This window comes from Triturus cristatus, chromosome 9 (assembly GCF_964204655.1).
Source record: "Triturus cristatus chromosome 9, aTriCri1.1, whole genome shotgun sequence".
Lineage (NCBI taxonomy): Eukaryota > Metazoa > Chordata > Amphibia > Caudata > Salamandridae > Triturus > Triturus cristatus.
The window spans coordinates 460180818-460197992 of record NC_140592.1 but is presented as its reverse complement, the minus strand read 5'-3'; the positions used below and the strand labels follow the sequence as shown (position 1 = coordinate 460197992).

At 43.3% G+C, this 17175-nt stretch overlaps 1 protein-coding gene across 2 annotated transcripts in view; it reads right to left on the bottom strand.

The window, feature by feature from the left end:
* SPTBN4 (spectrin beta, non-erythrocytic 4) overlaps window positions 1-17175 on the bottom strand; it is a 1597753-nt gene that overhangs the window by 261075 nt on the left and 1319503 nt on the right. For both annotated transcript variants that reach the window (XM_085625377.1, XM_085625378.1), the window contains one exon: window positions 962-1158. In XM_085625377.1, coding sequence (XP_085481503.1) covers window positions 962-1158 — 197 coding nt within the window. The remainder of the gene's footprint in view (window positions 1-961; window positions 1159-17175) is intronic.

Sequence of the window (17175 nt, the reverse complement as noted above, 5' to 3'; positions counted from 1 at the left end):
GGGGCTTACGGGGGTGCTAAAGTCCTGCGTCAACTGTAAAACAATCAGACATTTTTTTGTATTAAGGGAAGAACACTGGCACTGAGGTCTGGTTAGCAGGCTTCAGTTCAGCGTCAGAGTTGAAAATCAGCATCCAGTAGCTAAAAAGGGGGCAAAAATTATGGGGGAGGGGAGAGAGACATAACTGCAACCAAAAACCCATTTTCCTATAGGGGACATCTTCCGGAGAAAAAGTCGGTCAAAAAGTGACTGAGGGGAGGGCATCCGGATTGGTCCTGATGGCGCGGAAAAAATCTAATTGTTATCAGCGCATTGGGGTGGTGCAGATATAGGCACAGCGCACGTCACTTCTGGCGTGGGTAACGCCAATGATGCCACAGAGCCAAATGATGCCACCTACATGGCGCACAAGGAGATTGCTCAAAAACGTCTGGATCCAGTCTGACGCCTGGGGAATATTCTAAGGTAAGAAACCTGCAGATAGTGGCCTTTATCAGATACTGCCACCACATAGTCATCCCACTCAGAGCCTGCATCATCTTCCTCCAGATCATTGTCAGAATATACATCCTGAATGGTAACTGCTGGAATGATTCTGGTGGAAGATCTTGAGGTCTCAATTATATTCCAGGCCTCTTTAAAGAATGTAACACCTGATGAGTGTGTGGAGATATGGTAGATTGTGGAACAGAGGAAGACGGTGGAGGAGCCTGTGGAACAGATGGTTCAGGAAACCTCTAGTAATAATCCATCGTGCTAATTTATTTTTACAACCAATAACTAAAAACTCATATGCAAACCATTTTAACAGTTGTACATCCCTTTTACAATGCTTTAGGACTCCACAGTAGGGCATCAGCCCCACTCTTTGAAGACCACTTCCCTACACAGTTTAAGACTGCTTTGGCTCTATTTCACGGTATTACACCTTGTACAATCAAAATACATTGTATTTACATACTGTGGTTAGGCGTCTCAGGGAGCTGAAGCGTTCTTCCCAAGCAGCAGCAGTTTTGCGGAAGGCCTCATGCCGCCGAATTAGCTGCTCCACCTCATCCACACTGTTCCCCAACTCTCTGCTCTTTATAATTGGCTCCTGGGCAGTTAGCCAAGCATCAGCTACGACTGCTTCCTGGGCAAACTGGTGCACCTCCAGCACTGCAAAAGAGGAACATGAGGAGACAATGAGGAGACAATCTGAACTAGTTTACTGAGTAACTTGATATACAGGTAATCTCCTCAAGATATAAATGATGCATGTCACAGGCAGTCTTGCTTTTTTTTGGTGTGACTAAGAAACAACAAGCTTGTATAATACACAACTTTGTAAGAGCATCAAGATCCCTTTTTCAGTTGTATACGTATATTTGGCAACTTTTATCTTAAAATATGTAAACATTTTGACATAGGTGAGAGTAAAACAGTTAAATACATATTAGTACACACAGGGCAAATGGTTTCTTACCTGTATCCTAGTTCTCTCCCAGGCGACTCTCCAATTGAAATCATAAGCAATGAACAGTGCCGGAATCCCAGGGCAGTTCTTTCAAATATATCTTCTTTAGTGTAGAAATTATCGCCGGAAGGCCAAGAATAGCACACTCTTTGATAATAAACATATTTTGCAGTCTATAAATCAGGCTATATTGGCCAACGACTTTATGTTACATTAAAAAAATATTATTCAAAACTAGGAAAAGTTTCCGGGAGCTGTGTGATTTTTCCTTATAAATCTCCTTTGCAAACTTTTTTTAGAGGATAAGGGAAGGAAAACTAGGGCAATGTGCACATATAGGCTGCAGTTCTGTAGAGATGAAAACTGACACTGCATCTTTAAGGGCTCACAGCCCTTCAGTATCCTAACATGCCTAGCAGGTGGCAATTTCCTCAGTACTTTTTTACAGAGCAAAAGAGAGGATAACTAATGAATTGTACCATGTCTATTAATAATGTTTCTCTCTACCACCGGGGAGGAGGGGGGATTGCTCATGATTTCAATGGAGATTCCCCTGAGAAAGAACTAGGATTGCAGGTTAAGAAACCGTTTTTCTACCTTAGGAGATCTCCACTGACAATTATAAGTAAGGCTCCCTGTTTTCCGTTTTTACTGATTTTTACAGATAAATACAGACAGAAAACAATGTGTTTTCTTTCAGCATTTATTTTTAAAAGTGGATAAATACAGAAAATTGTGCTTCTTTTAAGTGACTCTCCGTGCTGTCTTACATGAATTATAGGCCAGCAGCTGAGCAGATGGACAGCATGAGAAATTGAAAAACAGGATAACATTTATTTAAATAATGGCATAAGTCAACATATATTTATGGTATAATGCTAGTAGTTACCAGTGGATGTATTGTTGTGCAATATTTGGCAGCTTAAATAGCTAAAACACGACAGACATCAAAGTATGAGTGCACGTCTATCAGTTAAATAGATATGGAAATGTACAGTTTTACAACTTCATTTATACGCAAAACACAAAATAAATATGGATAAATACAGATAAAATGGCCAAAAAATAAATATGGATACATACAGACGGAAATGTCAAAAAATAAATACCATAAAACCGGGAGCCCTAATTATAAACAATGAATATAGTGGCAAGCCCATCCCTAAAAAAAGGTTGTGAAAAAGAAAAAGATGGTCCATAGAAGTAACTAAGCAAAGAGATTCCTTAAGAAAGCTTATCCTACTTGAGCTTGTGTTCTAGCATCTGAGCCCAGGCAATAGTGCCTTGTAAAGGTGTGAACAGAATCCAGGTGGCTACTTTACAGATTTCTACAATACAAATGTTTCTCATCAAAGTAGCTGTTGCCGTTTTACCTCTTTTGGTTTACAAGTCAGGATTTTGTTTGCTTTCTGATAGCATAAGACGTTGAATCCTACTGAGAAAAAAGATGGGAGTGCTGGGGGAAAACGTTTTGAGGCCTTCTATAGAGTCCTTAATAACTGGGACAATGAAGAAAAAAAAGGTTTGTGGAGGATATATACTGTAGGCAGTAATAGCTGCCAAATGGACTTTATTTAATACAAGAAAATTGTGAACCAGATCTGACCAAATGAAGTAAGTATGGAATTAACAAAATAAATGACCTTCAATAACACCTTATCTAGTAGAGACTCTACCTAGCAGCAGATTCCTTACCTTAGAATTATCAACAGATATCAGACTCGATCTAGAAACATTTTTCATGAGCAGTATCCCTCCATGCCAGTAGGTGGCATCGCTCCGTTCCACGTGGCATTGTCCGCGCTGGAAGTGACATGTGCAGTGCCTATATAGGTGCTATCCCAGCATGCTGCCGTCAGTTTCTTTCCGTGACTTTTCACGCCAATAGTACGGAGCCATAAAGTACACTAACCATTGGTGTGGAGAACTCGGCCCTGAAAGGGAAAAAATCCTGTCCATAGATGTTTATTCGCAGAGCAGGGACGATGGGTGAGTCGGTAAGAAATCTGCAGCTAGATAGAATCTCGACCAGAGAGGGCGTTACTGAAGGTAAGTAATTTGTTAATCTGATAGAGACTACTAGCAGCAGATTACTTACCTGAGTAGATACCCATGCAATTCCTCCTCGCAGGTGGGTCAGAGAAACGGTTTCACACCAAAATGTCCTGTAGGATGAACGGGCAAAGAGCCCATCCCTGCAGACCTGACTGTCCAGGCAGTAGTGCCAGGTGAGCGCGTGTGCAGAGAAGCCGCGTTGCTGTCTGGCAGATGTACAAGACCAGAACGCTGCGTGCTAATGCAGTCCTTGCAACATTAGCTCTGGTGGAATGAGCTCGCAAACCATCAGAGGGTTGCTACTTAGCCAGTGCCGAGCAGATTTTAATGCATAGCACGATCCATGGGAAGATAGTCTGTTTCTGCACAACCTTCCCCTTCTTTGCTCCAACATACCTCAAGTTCAAGTTCAAATCATCTTTATTCGAATTTTTTCAAATTCATAAAAGCAATCACATGTATACAAATCCAAATGTAAAAACAAATATATGTTTGTACAATACACAGTGTGTGGTCACAAATTATTCGACATTAAAGTTATTTCAAGGGTTTTCCATTGTTTTGCGAACATACGTTACAATTCTCAAAAAGGTGCTAACACGAAAGATCAATTCATCAGTTTCCAGGGTGAACAACAACGCATAAGACTGTTCTAAGGAAAGTGGTCTTTGTTTTTTAAAATATGGAAATAAAAACCATTTAATGTATTTTTTATAAAATTTACAAAAGAAGAAAAAATGTAAATCATTTTGTGGGCTCACTCCGTCACAAGGGCATAACATGTTTTCTGATTTTGAAGAAAAATAACCTAATGGAAAACATAATAAAAATCTGACAGTACCAGCCCTTAGACGAAGCAGTAATGATCTTTCCCAGTTTGTCATTGGTAACGTGAGATATAGAGGGATTGATTGTCTATGTAAGTCTTTGTTTATATAGACCTGGACAGTTGATTTGGTTAATTCAGCTTCCAGTCTCATATTACTATAAAGTGCGTAAAGTGCGAATTTAATTTCATTTTTATCTGTAGCCTCAATTTTGGTGGGGTCAGTGAATAGATGGCTTTTGCCCACACTACATAGTATCTTAAAGACACCAGCAAGCCACGGGATTCTCATCCCTTTCTCACAGTTTAAACAATCTCTTATAATTTCGTGGGTTAGAGAGGCCGCTGTGTTCCTCCAAATTGCCAGCCAGAACAAGGCAGGTCTTGTTGCTATAAAATCTGTTATATAGTGCAGATTCAATTCGCAATGACAGATATACTCCGAGGTGGCAATGGGGGCTCCGAGGAGTTTCCGACAAAAACAATTTTCCTCGGTTTGAATACTGGGAGTCTTAACCAAACCCCAAATCTCGGCACCGTAAGTTGCTACCGGGGCACATTGTGATTTAAAATTTTTTAAAATAGCTTTAATGGCTCCTATTTTCTTAGGCCGTGGGAGACTAAGAATAGAATTGATGGCTTTTGAGAACTTGCTCGTGGCGTGGGCCAAATGCCCACTCCACGAGCCGTTCGCAGCAAAAACCATCCCTAAATAGGAAAAATTATTTGTGGAGTATAACTTAGCAGTTCCCACCGAAATCGCATTGAGCTGTCTCTTCCCTGGTCCACAGGACATAATAAAAGATTTTTTAAAATGTACTTTGAGATCCAATTTATCCATGTGCTGTACAAAGCTTTTGACCAAGATACGCAGGGCATTCGGGGTGAGACCCAAGAGGACCGCATCATCTGCGTAAAGCAATGTTGGTAAAGGACTCCCCCTTATTTTTGGGACATCCGTAGTGGTTAGTTTTAAGGAGTTACTTAATCCATTGATATAAATAATAAACAGCAGGGGAGCTAAAACGCACCCCTGCCTAACTCCTCTTTCCACTTTAATGGCCCCAGAGGTTTCCCCCGCCATCCCAATCCTTACTTTGGCTTTTGTGTCAGTGTGCAAATAGGCCAAAAAATGTACAAGGGGGGCATCTAAACCATAGTTTAAAAGAATAGACCACAATTTTGACCTATTTACAAAATCAAAAGCGGACGATAAGTCCATAAAGGCTAGGTAAATTGTTGACGACCTGGCAATATTATATTTTCCAATTACTAAATTTAAATTTAAACATTGCTCTATCGTCCCAACCCTACTTCAGAAACCCATTTGACATGGGTCCAAAACACCTAATTCCTCTGCCCATGTATTTACTCTATTATATAGGACTCGTCCTAGTATTTTCAATGTGTTATCCAAAAGTGAAATAGGTCTATAATTTACTTGATCTGTTCTCTCCCCTTTCTTATATATTGGTACAATTATACTTGTGGACCAGGTGTCAGGCATAGCTGCCAAAGGTACACTATTAAAAACATTCGTTAAAATCGGTGCCCAAAGATCAGGTTTCCATTTAATTATGTCTATTGGGAAACCATCTGGCCCAGGGGCCTTGTTACCAAGACTTTGTCTAATAGCCACAATCACCTCGCCTAGGCTAAACTGTATAGAGCATAATTGGCCGGGTATATACTCATCATTAGCTGTTGCATTCATAGCATATACTTTAGAGAAATGATCTTCCCAACGATCACTCGGAATGATACAATTAATTGTGGATAGTTGGCTTCTCATATTACGCATTTTTTTTTACTACCGGCCAGAAGGTGGATGCATTCCTTCCTATTGCAGCGTCAGAAAGCTCCTCCCATTGCTCTCTCAAAATTACTGCCTTACGTTCTTCTATTGCAGACTTATATTCATTTCTTGCCGCCCTAACCTCCAATTGGGATCTTGGTTTTGCATTCAATGCTTTACGCAAGGCCCTATTGGCAACAGAACAATTTCTATCAAACCACCTAGGGTCTTTACCTATACTATGTTTAGGCACGGTTAGGAAGGTTTTTATAACTGTACATAAACTGGTAAAATCATCAATTATCCTTTGGTTATTCCCGTCTAAGGATGTGCATGAGTCAATTAAAACTTGGTACTTATTTATGACGTGCTCAACCACTTTTCCACAATCAACCCCCCTCCATTTCAACCTCAAATTGTTTGTGGCGGGGCTAATGTCTCTAGCGCCTGGAAAACTAGTAAACACTGGCGAAGATCCCAATTTAATTTTGGCCACTAGTGCATTATGATCGCTAAAAGCAGTTTCCAGGACCTCGGCTGTTACGAGGCAATCAATTAGCTCAGATGACATAAAAATGTAGTCAATAGTTGAGCTATAATCTCTGCCTCTAAATGTCGGGACGCTAACAGTTGTGGAGATATAGTTTATGTCCATCACGTTAGTTAGAGCATATTCACAAATAAAACAATCCAATTCTGTGCCGCGTTTAAATGCGCGGTCATTATGCATATCTCCTTCTATTATTTTGGATTTGATAATTTTAGCATTAAAATCCCCTGCTAAAATGATCCTATTACCTCTACTGTTATCTGATGGTTCAATAATGTCCGATAAAAATTTAAAAAGTTGTATACAATTTTTGTTTGGGATTGAGTAAAAATCATTGTTATAAAAATTAATCACGTAGATGGGTACCTTCCTTTTGTATTCGATAACCTGAATATTAGGGTTATTGGTGGGTATTAACTTTATACTACCACCTGCTGTTATCCTAACACCAATCAACAGCCCACCCTTAGGGCGGCCATAATCATTCTTAGTTGCAAACACACTGTTGCAATGGAAGCCTTCTATCTGGAGGTCGATAGTAGCCCAAGTCTCCTGGAACATTATTATATCTTTATCCTGTAATATCCCTAGCCAATTGGAATCCAACAGTCTAGATTCTAGCCCTGCGACATTCCAGCTAAGGATATTCAAGTTCGTATTGGGTGACTTATCTGAGGGGAGTTTTACACTTTCTCCAAATTCCATCCCCATGCTTAAAGATCTATATCTGGGCTTAACAGTCCCTTCGCTACCTCTAGTGTTTCCCATTACGGCAGTCCCTATATTATTTATTTCTACAATTGACATACATTGTGTAGTAGATGCTACAGCTGCATCTATAACTATATTCCTATTTTCCAGAGTTGGTTTTGAGTGGCTATAAACCATCTGTTTAGCTCTACCATTATTCAAAATCTGACCCTCCCACTCTCTGATTGAGGAATCAATAGGGACTATGGGTCAATCTACAGACTCCAGACAACTAAACCTATTAAAAGTCGGGATCCCTCTGTAGTCTCCCAAAAAGTTTCTATCACTTTGGTTCCACAATCCCCACTCTCTCTGTTTCCCCCTCCAGTTCCGATAACCTATTCTACTCCAATTTCCATCATCATAGCCTGACCCGGGACAACTCATGGAGGGATAAAAGAAAGCAAATCTTTTTGTTTCAATACGCTCATTACACCCTAAATTCCTCCATGAGCATATATAATCTACAGTATTTGGGTCTTCAAAATTAATGATTACGCAGTCACCATGGGTCTTTTTCTCCTCTTGCCCTATCCATGGTACTCTACGTACCATTAGAATCCGGCTTGATCGATGCAGGGGTAATGGGCGATTAATGTTGAGCCAATGCTGGACTTTATTCTTTAATGACCAGCTCGATTCCTCAGTATGACCTGCCATTTCTGGGACCCCTGTCATAATCACCACATAGGGGCTTGCTTCAGGTGGCAAATTAAATGTATATCTATCCCCTTTCGCGCCCATATCCTGGGCCCTTTTAGGAAATGTAGTGTCATTAGATAAGGTGTTTTCCTGTCTATTGGGTTCATTTAAAATAGGCGATTTATCGACCGCTTGCTTATCTGGGGCCTGTAAGGAACTTAATTGTGCATTCGGGGGTTTATCCCACAGAATAGGATCAGTAGGTTTAATTTGTGTTCCCCCAATCTTTGGGACCCCATGCTTAAGGGAATCTTTTGAGGTAGGACTTAGTGTAGCCAAATGTTTTTCAATTTGTGTCAGTCTGGACTCTATAGGGGACAGATAAGTTTTAAAAAGATCCCCAATTCTTGTCAACAGCTGGTTATTTATTTCACAATTAATACATTTATTACATTTATCGCAAGTTCCACCCAAGATATTAGAAGACTTTTTACTTTGGGCATCCGAAACTGCATCTATCACATCTGATTGATTATCCCCTTTGCCATTGTTTCCATGATGATTTGGTTCTTTCCCTTGCTTTCTCTTGGGCATAGAGGATTTTTTAGTTTTTGGCATAGTTATCGGTTTTATTTGTTTCCGTATGGCACCCTCCCTCCTGCCTCTTAAGGACCTCGAACTTATCTCAACTGGCGTAATACTAATAATTAATTCCGGAGACTTTTCCAGTGCCAAACTTAATTGTGAGTCTGTCAATAGGTGTGATACTGACAAATCGACCTCGTTTGGTATACCATGTACTTCTACTATTGTGGAAGCACTATTTTTATTTTTACCCTGTAGTGGAGTTTTGGCTAACGCAAGTGATCCCAGGGATGATCTTCTTGCCATAGCTAAGTCTTGGGAGACTCTGCGCTCCAAAAGGCTGAAGCCTTGATCTAAGGCTTCATTAGCCCTTATGATAAAATTATCTATTGGGCCTATCCCCAGTACTCCACTACCAGTTGGTTTATTCCTGCTGCCCTTTGTAGACATAATACTAACGATTATTTGGTTAAATCAACTACAGAGGGATAATTAAGTTGTTATGAGAAAAATCTATGGGAGGAGATACCTCGCAATCCCAATTTATTATAAGGCAAAATCTATGGGAAGAGATACCTCGCAATCCCGATTTGTTATAAATGGAAAAATATAAAATACAAAGTGTTACACGATTACAGACTAAAATGCTGGGCAAATAAAACCATCAGACACAATATCACATAGGTAGAGAATACATCACAATGTTTAAAATACAAATGCAGAATAGGAGTAGGGTCAGAATAAGGTGGCTTATGCTGATAAATAAATACAATATTTAAAAACAGCTCGCCTCCAAAGTATAAAGTGCAAATGCAGGGGAGGATAGGATAAGGCCAGAAAAGGCTTAAAATAGAAGGGTCGTGCAAAACGTGCAAATGCAGCGCTTAGGAGAACAATAAGCCTCCAAAATTTAAGGTGCGAATGCTCAAAAAGATGACTCGTATTAACAGAGTCGCATATAGTACTTATAGACTACAGGCCTATATAAGCAGAAAATAGTGCGCCGCAGTAAGATCATAAATAAATAAATACTCACGAATACAAGGAAACAGAGTAGGATCAAATGTTAGCACCCTACAAGCTAGGATAACCACAATAAAACAAAATAAAATATTGCAAACAAAATATCCAAGAGCAAATATGGCCAGGCAATACAGCTAGATCCACGATGACAGACTAGACAGCCTCATCTGTGGGACGGTTACCATATATATCATAATATGTACGTTACTTGGTCCGTGGCCCACCTTTGCCTAGATTAGCATGAAGTGATACTCTGAGTATGTACGTCACGGAGCATATGTTAGGGATATGGCCCAGCCCAGCCTCTACCGGCCCCGCCCTTGTCCCGGGCTTATCCCGCGACGCGGGGAATGTCCTCTCGATTTATGCGCCTCCTGGCGCGAACTGGGTGTTTGCGGTGGCGGCTTCCTGCCGCAGGGGCTCGTGGGGCTTGTAGTACCTCCCTCACTGCGGCCGCGCTGATGGAATGAAACGCGGCGGCGGGGAGAGACCCTCGGTAACACCAAAAGTACGAGGTAGCAGCGAAAAGATCACTGACCAGGTAGGGACCCAAGTTTTAGGTCAGCAGAGCGCCCGCTCAGCCGGGAATGTCCTCTCGATTTATGCGCCTCCTGGCGCGAACTGGGTGTTTGCGGTGGCGGCTTCCTGCCGCAGGGGCTCGTGGGGCTTGTAGTACCTCCCTCACTGCGGCCGCGCTGATGGAATGAAAAGCGGCGGCGGGGAGAGACCCTCGGCAACACCAAAAGTACGAGGTAGCAGCGAAAAGATCACTGACCAGGTAGGGACCCAAGTTTTAGGTCAGCAGAGCGCCCGCTCAGCCGGGAATGTTCTCTCGATTTATGCGCCTCCTGGCGCGAACTGGGTGTTTGCGGTGGCGGCTTCCTGCCGCAGGGGCTCGTGGGGCTTGTAGTACCTCCCTCGCTGCGGCCGCGCTGATGGACTGAAACGCGGCGGCGGGGAGAGACCCTCGGCAACACCAAAAGTACGAGGTAGCAGCGAAAAGATCACTGACCAGGTAGGGACCCAAGTTTTAGGTCAGCAGAGCGCCCCGACATACCTCACGAACAGTTGGTTGTCCACCTGGAACTGTTATGTGCGGTTAAGGTAGAACGAACACACTCTTTTTGGGTTGAGTTGGTCGAGTTGCTACTCTTCCTTAGAGGGATACGGTGGAGCGTTAAATGTAGGCAGGGTGATGCATTGGCTTACATGAAAGGGAGTGACCACCTTTGAAAGGAAGAAAGCTCTAGTGTAAAGAATCAGTTTGTCCAGGAAGATCTAAAGGTAGGGAGGCAAAGACAACAAAGCTTGGCGCTCAGTGACCCTCTGGGCGTATGTTATAGCCACGAAGATGGCCATGTTGATGGTAAGAAACCTGTTAGTCACACACACATGAGCAACTGATTACTCCGAAGTGTTTATGGGAAACCATCTAGTTCCCATTCAGTATCAGGATTTCCAGGTGTCACATCTGCCTAGTTCTTGCTCCTAGGAAGGGTATCCAAAGATACTGGAGTAGACACCTCACTCACTTATCGTGACATGCTTCATCATCACCGCCTATCCACACCCTGGTAAGATGATGAAGCATGTCACGATAAGTGAGTGAGGCGTCTACTCTTCTAGGAGTAAGAACTAGGCAGAGGTGACATACTGACATATCGCATTCTTGGCAGTGGTGAACAAATATAACCAAGGCTCTCCCCACTGCTGAAAAAAACCTTGCACCACCTCTGTATGGAGATGCGTTTTGTGATACGCTAGGCATCTTCTGCTGAGTTTTTAGCCCTGGCTTTCAGAGAGCCCACCAGATGTTGAACTACCAAGGATATCCCATGACGTCCCAGCCATGATCAGAGGCATAGGACCTCTCGACAAAGGATGCACGACCCAACCTCGCCCTGTTTATTGCAGTACCACACATAAGTGGTGTAGTCTGTGAACACCTACACTAGCCTTCCCTTGATGGAGGATAGAAAGACTGTCAACGGCAGACGGATTGCTCAGAGCTCCAGCAAGTTGATGTGGAGTCCGGATTCCGCAAGAGACTAGAGGCCACTGACCTCCACGTCTCCCAGATGGCCTCCCCATTTAAGGAGTGACGCATCTGCCACTACCGTCAGAACTGGTTGGGAAGAGAGAGGGGTTGCTGCTGGCCCAACTGCAGTTTATAAACCACCAATGCAGATCCTTTGCAGTTCCCTCTGATGCACCGCCCACCAAAACTTCTGGTTCCACAGCAGAGCCTGCATATGCCAACGGGCATGTGTCACAAGTAGGATGCAGGAGACCATGAGGCCTAGAAGCCCCAGAGTTAGTCTTACATAACCCAGGATAGAGGCTGAATCATCAGCATCATAGCCTGAATATCCTGGACTCACTGTTCGAGAAGATAAGCCCGAAACTGCAAAGTGTCCAGAACAGCTCTGATGAAAGGGAGCATCAGAAAGGGAGTCAGCTGTGACTTTGGCACATTGATAGTGCATCCCAGTGAGTTTAGGAGGTCCGCAGTAGTCTGGAGGTGGGAAACGACTGGCTGTTGAAGGTGGACTTGCTCCAGGCACTCGAGATAGGAGAAGACTGGAACACCATATCTCTGCAGATGAGCAGCAACCACTGCCATCACCTTGGTGAACACCGAGGGTCCCTGGTATGGCCAAATGGGAGCACGGCAAACTGAAAGTGCTAGTGGCTCACTGTGATCTGCAGGTAACGTCTGTGGGCAGATAGGACTGGAATGTGGGAGCATGCGTCCTGCAAGTCTTTTGCTACCATCCATTATCCCAGGTACAGGGCAGACAGGACTTGAGTGAGATGAGCATTTTGAATTTCTCCTTTTGAGGAAGAAATTGAGAAGGCATAGATCTAGGATAGGAAAAATGCCGCTTTATCTCTTTTGGGCACCAGAAAGTAGTGGGAACAATAACCAAAACCTACTTCTGTTGTCAGGACCCTCTCTATGGCTTCCTTGCCATGAGAGCTGCCACTTCCTGGCGGAGTAAGGAGAGATAGTACTCCATCAGACTGTCACAAGAGGGTGGCCTGGGTGGAAAAGTAGCCACGAAGGGGAGGGAGTAGCCCCTTCGGACAATCTAGAGAACCCAGTGTTCTGATATTATCGATCTACAGTGGTGCAGATGATGGAATATCCTGCCTCCCACTGGTTGCCCTTGATAGTTAGAGGGCGAACTACAGAGGTTTTGAGGCTGCAGCTTCTGGAGGGTGGTGGACTGGCCCGATAACTGGCTGCCCGACCCAAAGTCTGGGGGGACCGTGTCCTTGGCCACACAGAGTCTGGAGACCTTGCGTGCCATGGCAGCTAGGTGTGTAAAGACCCAACTGGAAGCCACAAAATGAGCAAAAGGCTGATTGGGGTTGGAAAGGGGCTGCAGACAGGCCCAAGCACCTGGCTGTAGCTCTGGTATCCTTGAAGCGCTCTGGTGCTCAGTCCACCCTGTCTCTGAAGAGAGGAGAGCCAGCAAAGGGCATGTCCATAAGCAAAGCTTGGTCTTCCCCTAAAAATCAAGTCATCTTCAGGTGGACGTGGGGCCGTAGCGAGTCCGCCATGTCGAGCCCACATGATGAAAAGACATTCGTTGGAGGAGATTTTTCCAATGACATCACGATTTGCAAGATTATTTTGCTTTGAGTAGAAGGGTGATCTTGTCTTCCCAATTGCTTGAGCATTGACTCCACTGGTCTTCCAGACACTGTTGTAGTGGTCTCTTGTGGAGACGGGCATTCGGTGTTAGAAAGATGCAGGATGCCAATGAGCCCTGAAGAGAGGACACTTGTCTCACCGTTGGATGGGAAACTTTCATTAGAGAATGGATAACAGTCTCTCCTGCGAAGGATACAATTTCGCTTTTATGGTATTGAAAGTTGGCACTAGGTAATGAAGAGACTCCACTGGTGATGTGATACATTTCTGGTGATTGATGTGTAGGCCTAATTGATTGAGAGTAGTGACAACTACTTGTTAATGCTGTAGAGATTGTTGGTGCCTTAAAGCCTTGATAAGCCAGTTGTCTAGATGAACAAGTTACTTACCTTCAGTAACGCATTATCTGGTAGAGACTATCTAGCTGCAGATTCCTTACCTTTGAATTTTCCAGGCGTCAGGCTAGATCCGGAAACTTTTGCTGAGCAATACCCCTTGCGCGCATCGTCGGGTGGCTTCATTCGGCTCTGCGTGATGTCGTCGGCGTCGGTAGTGTCGGTTATGACGTTGCGGTGCCTATCTAGGCGCAACCGAGGTCTGGATTTCCTAAAAAAATGGCTTCCCCAAATTACAGGTCTCTCCTTCAAAAAAGTATTTGAATTGGAAAGGGCTCACCGAGTACCATCATTCAGACCCACGAACAGGAATATCACCAGACAAATCGTATGCCACCCTCTAAGATTTCAACATGCAGAAATGATTCTCAACTATGTACTCAACAATAACTATATCCTATGGCAAGGTCAGAAAGTCTACGTTTCCCAGGACTACTCCAGACCTACTTTAGAGACAAGGAAGTGCTTCCTAGTTCTCAGATCCAACCTCAAGTCTCTAAATCTACTATCCTTGATCATTGGTTCGACAAAATGTAAAGTTTTTGACCATGAGAAACACCATATTTTCACCAATCCAAACGACCTGCCGATATTTCTAGATGACAAGAGTTCTACATTAATGGACACAGGACCTGCTCCTGCTTCTACTGGTGCTTCTACTATTGCTTCTCCCACAAATACATGAACCTATATCACTACTGTGCTCCTCGCTCTATATCCTTTTATAATTCCATATTCTGCATCTAAGGGGTTCTAACTTAATGTAGTCCATTCAGACCTCGAAGTGTATGTACTATTCCATGACTGTATGATTGTACGTTTGTATTTCCCGTCCCACAGACCCTATGGTCTCTCAGAGTTTTCAACGAGAACCTCAGATGCAGCACAGCATACACCTTAACATATATCATATGATTTCATAACATTTACCATTTCGCATAACATACAACAATCACAGCATATATCACTACAGTATAATGTTACCTCACATCACTCTACAACTCTGCACATCATATAGTTTCACCACTCCTTCTTGGTTCTGAGTATCGCTACACCACTATATCTCTACACCACATCTCGCTAGATCAGAGGGGGTCGCGCATTTCCAGGCCTCACTTCTGCCTGGAATTTAAAACATGTGCTCTTCCTTTTGAAAACCGGGGACACGGTGGTTAAAATGCTGCAGCTAAAGTTAATTGTCTCCTGTGCTGTGAAAGGCTGGGCTTGACCTGAAACAGTCCTAATCTGCAAATGTAAATGGTGCTTGGGAGCGGTTCTGGCTTTAATGGATTTGTGATGGCAAAGATTTTTTTTTTGTGGTATTAAGAAGAACTGGGCTGTGAAGTGCATGCTTTTAATTGCTTTTAATTGCTTAGTACCTCTGAGGAGGTGTTAAATGGACAGTTATGCAAACAGAAAATGCATTACTTATGTTCTGGTATTACTAAAATCTACACTTTGGAAGCCTCATAATATCCTAAAACTATTTGCACCGTTTGTAGCAGTCTACCTTATAATGTGTGTAATACAAGAATAAAATAATGACTTACACTTTCACAGTGCTTTCTGTCACAGGCTTTGACCTTGTAGCACTAAAAATCCACAAGTCAATATTCCCCACTGCACCAACCAAATTTAGGGGCAGATTTACAAGGAACTGATGCCTCTGCATAGATGTGTTAGTTTCTTTGCGCCAGCGCCAAATGTCCTTGCGCCGCAATGGATGCCCTGTATTTACAATACAGTGCTCCATGGCACAAGGATTTATAGATGCATCAGAAATACTGACGCACCTGTTGGCACAAAAGTGACGCATCGCTGGAATTGCTCATGAAAGTGACGCAACTCCAGCAATGCTCCACAACAGATAGATGAGTCTCACACAAAAAGCCCTGCATCATTCCTTACGCCTGGCCTGAGAAGGTGTAGGGATTTTGAAGCAGTGAACACGTAGAGTGACGCAGTGAAATGTTGTAAATTTCACTGCGTTAGTTCTACATGGCTTTTTGCGTGGGAACACCTGGCCTGCATTCATTACACCTGGTGCAGGTATAATGTGACGCAGGGCTTTATAACGTGCCGCATCTCCCTAGATGCGTCACATTGTAAATTGGCTGAATTGTTTGCGCTGCTGTTGCGTCAAAAAAGTTACGCAATGCCAGCTCAAAGAGGCGCATGGGGCTTGTAAATCTGCTCCAAAATTCTGTGGCTCTCTGGTTACACACAGACCTCTGTAGTGCATTAACTAATAGCGATTTCCTAATGTACTACAGTGCATTTCCTACTGAGTATCATCTTCTTAAAATTTGTTTTTCATTTAAGCTACCCATTATTTTATATGTAGCTACCTGATGGTGAAAGTCCTAAAAACAACTAGCAAACTATTTTGGGGCTGATTTATGAGAGGCTTGAGCCGCCAGAGCGTCATTTTTTTTAAGCTCCAGCAGCACAAGTGTCGCAATCGTATCCATGAGGCAACGCAAAGTCACCTTGCATGGCTATGAGTGCCCTCATACATATGGAGTAAGACAAAGCAGCGCAAGTCGCTGCCTTGCATTAGTCTGTCAAGTAGGAGTTTCATGGGCATTGCGGCATTGTTCCCACGCAACACCCATGAATTTTGACACTGTCCCAGATTTTCCAAACCATGTAAACCTGGGGCAGCGCCAAAACCTTACGCTTCCCAACAGCAGGGGTAATGAGGAGAAATGTTTTGTTGTCTCCTCGTATTTTTTCCTCTTTCCATGTGTGCTACATTCTGCAGCTCACATAGAAAGAGGAAAACCCCTCTCGGGGCACCTTCCTGCACAAAAACAATTCTGCCTACATTGGCGCTAAGCAGCAATTTGTGCACCACGCAGTGGGAAAGGACAGGAATGCATCATATTTCATAAATAAGGTGCATTCCTGCCCTTTCACATTGGCATAGGGCAGCGCAGCAGGAAGACTTGCGGCGCTGCCCTAGGCCAATTCCTCATAAATGAGGCCGTTTGATTTTAGCCACACCTTTGACCACACCCCCACGCTCACTGATCTTTCATTTGATAAACACTGTTTAATATTATTTCCCCACTGTAAAAATGATTTGCTGTGGGAATTGTGGGTGTTTATGGTAGTTGATAGTTGTCAACGTTGAGGAGTACCAAGTTCTAGACATTTTGACAGAAGGGGGTCCTTACACCTGAAACATTTTGACAGGGGGGTCTCGGCATCAAAAAGTTTGAAGACCATTGCACTAGATCATATCACATCTCACCTGGGCAGACCGCATCACTATAGCATATATTCCCACACCAGGCGTTACTGTTGATAGGATAGAAATCTTTTGGCCCATGGCCCACCTCTGTATCATCTTTAAATAGCCTATATGGCTTATTTTCATTACCTGTTTGCAAGGTTACATGTTACTGTTAATCGCTTGCTGCTTGTTGCCAGTG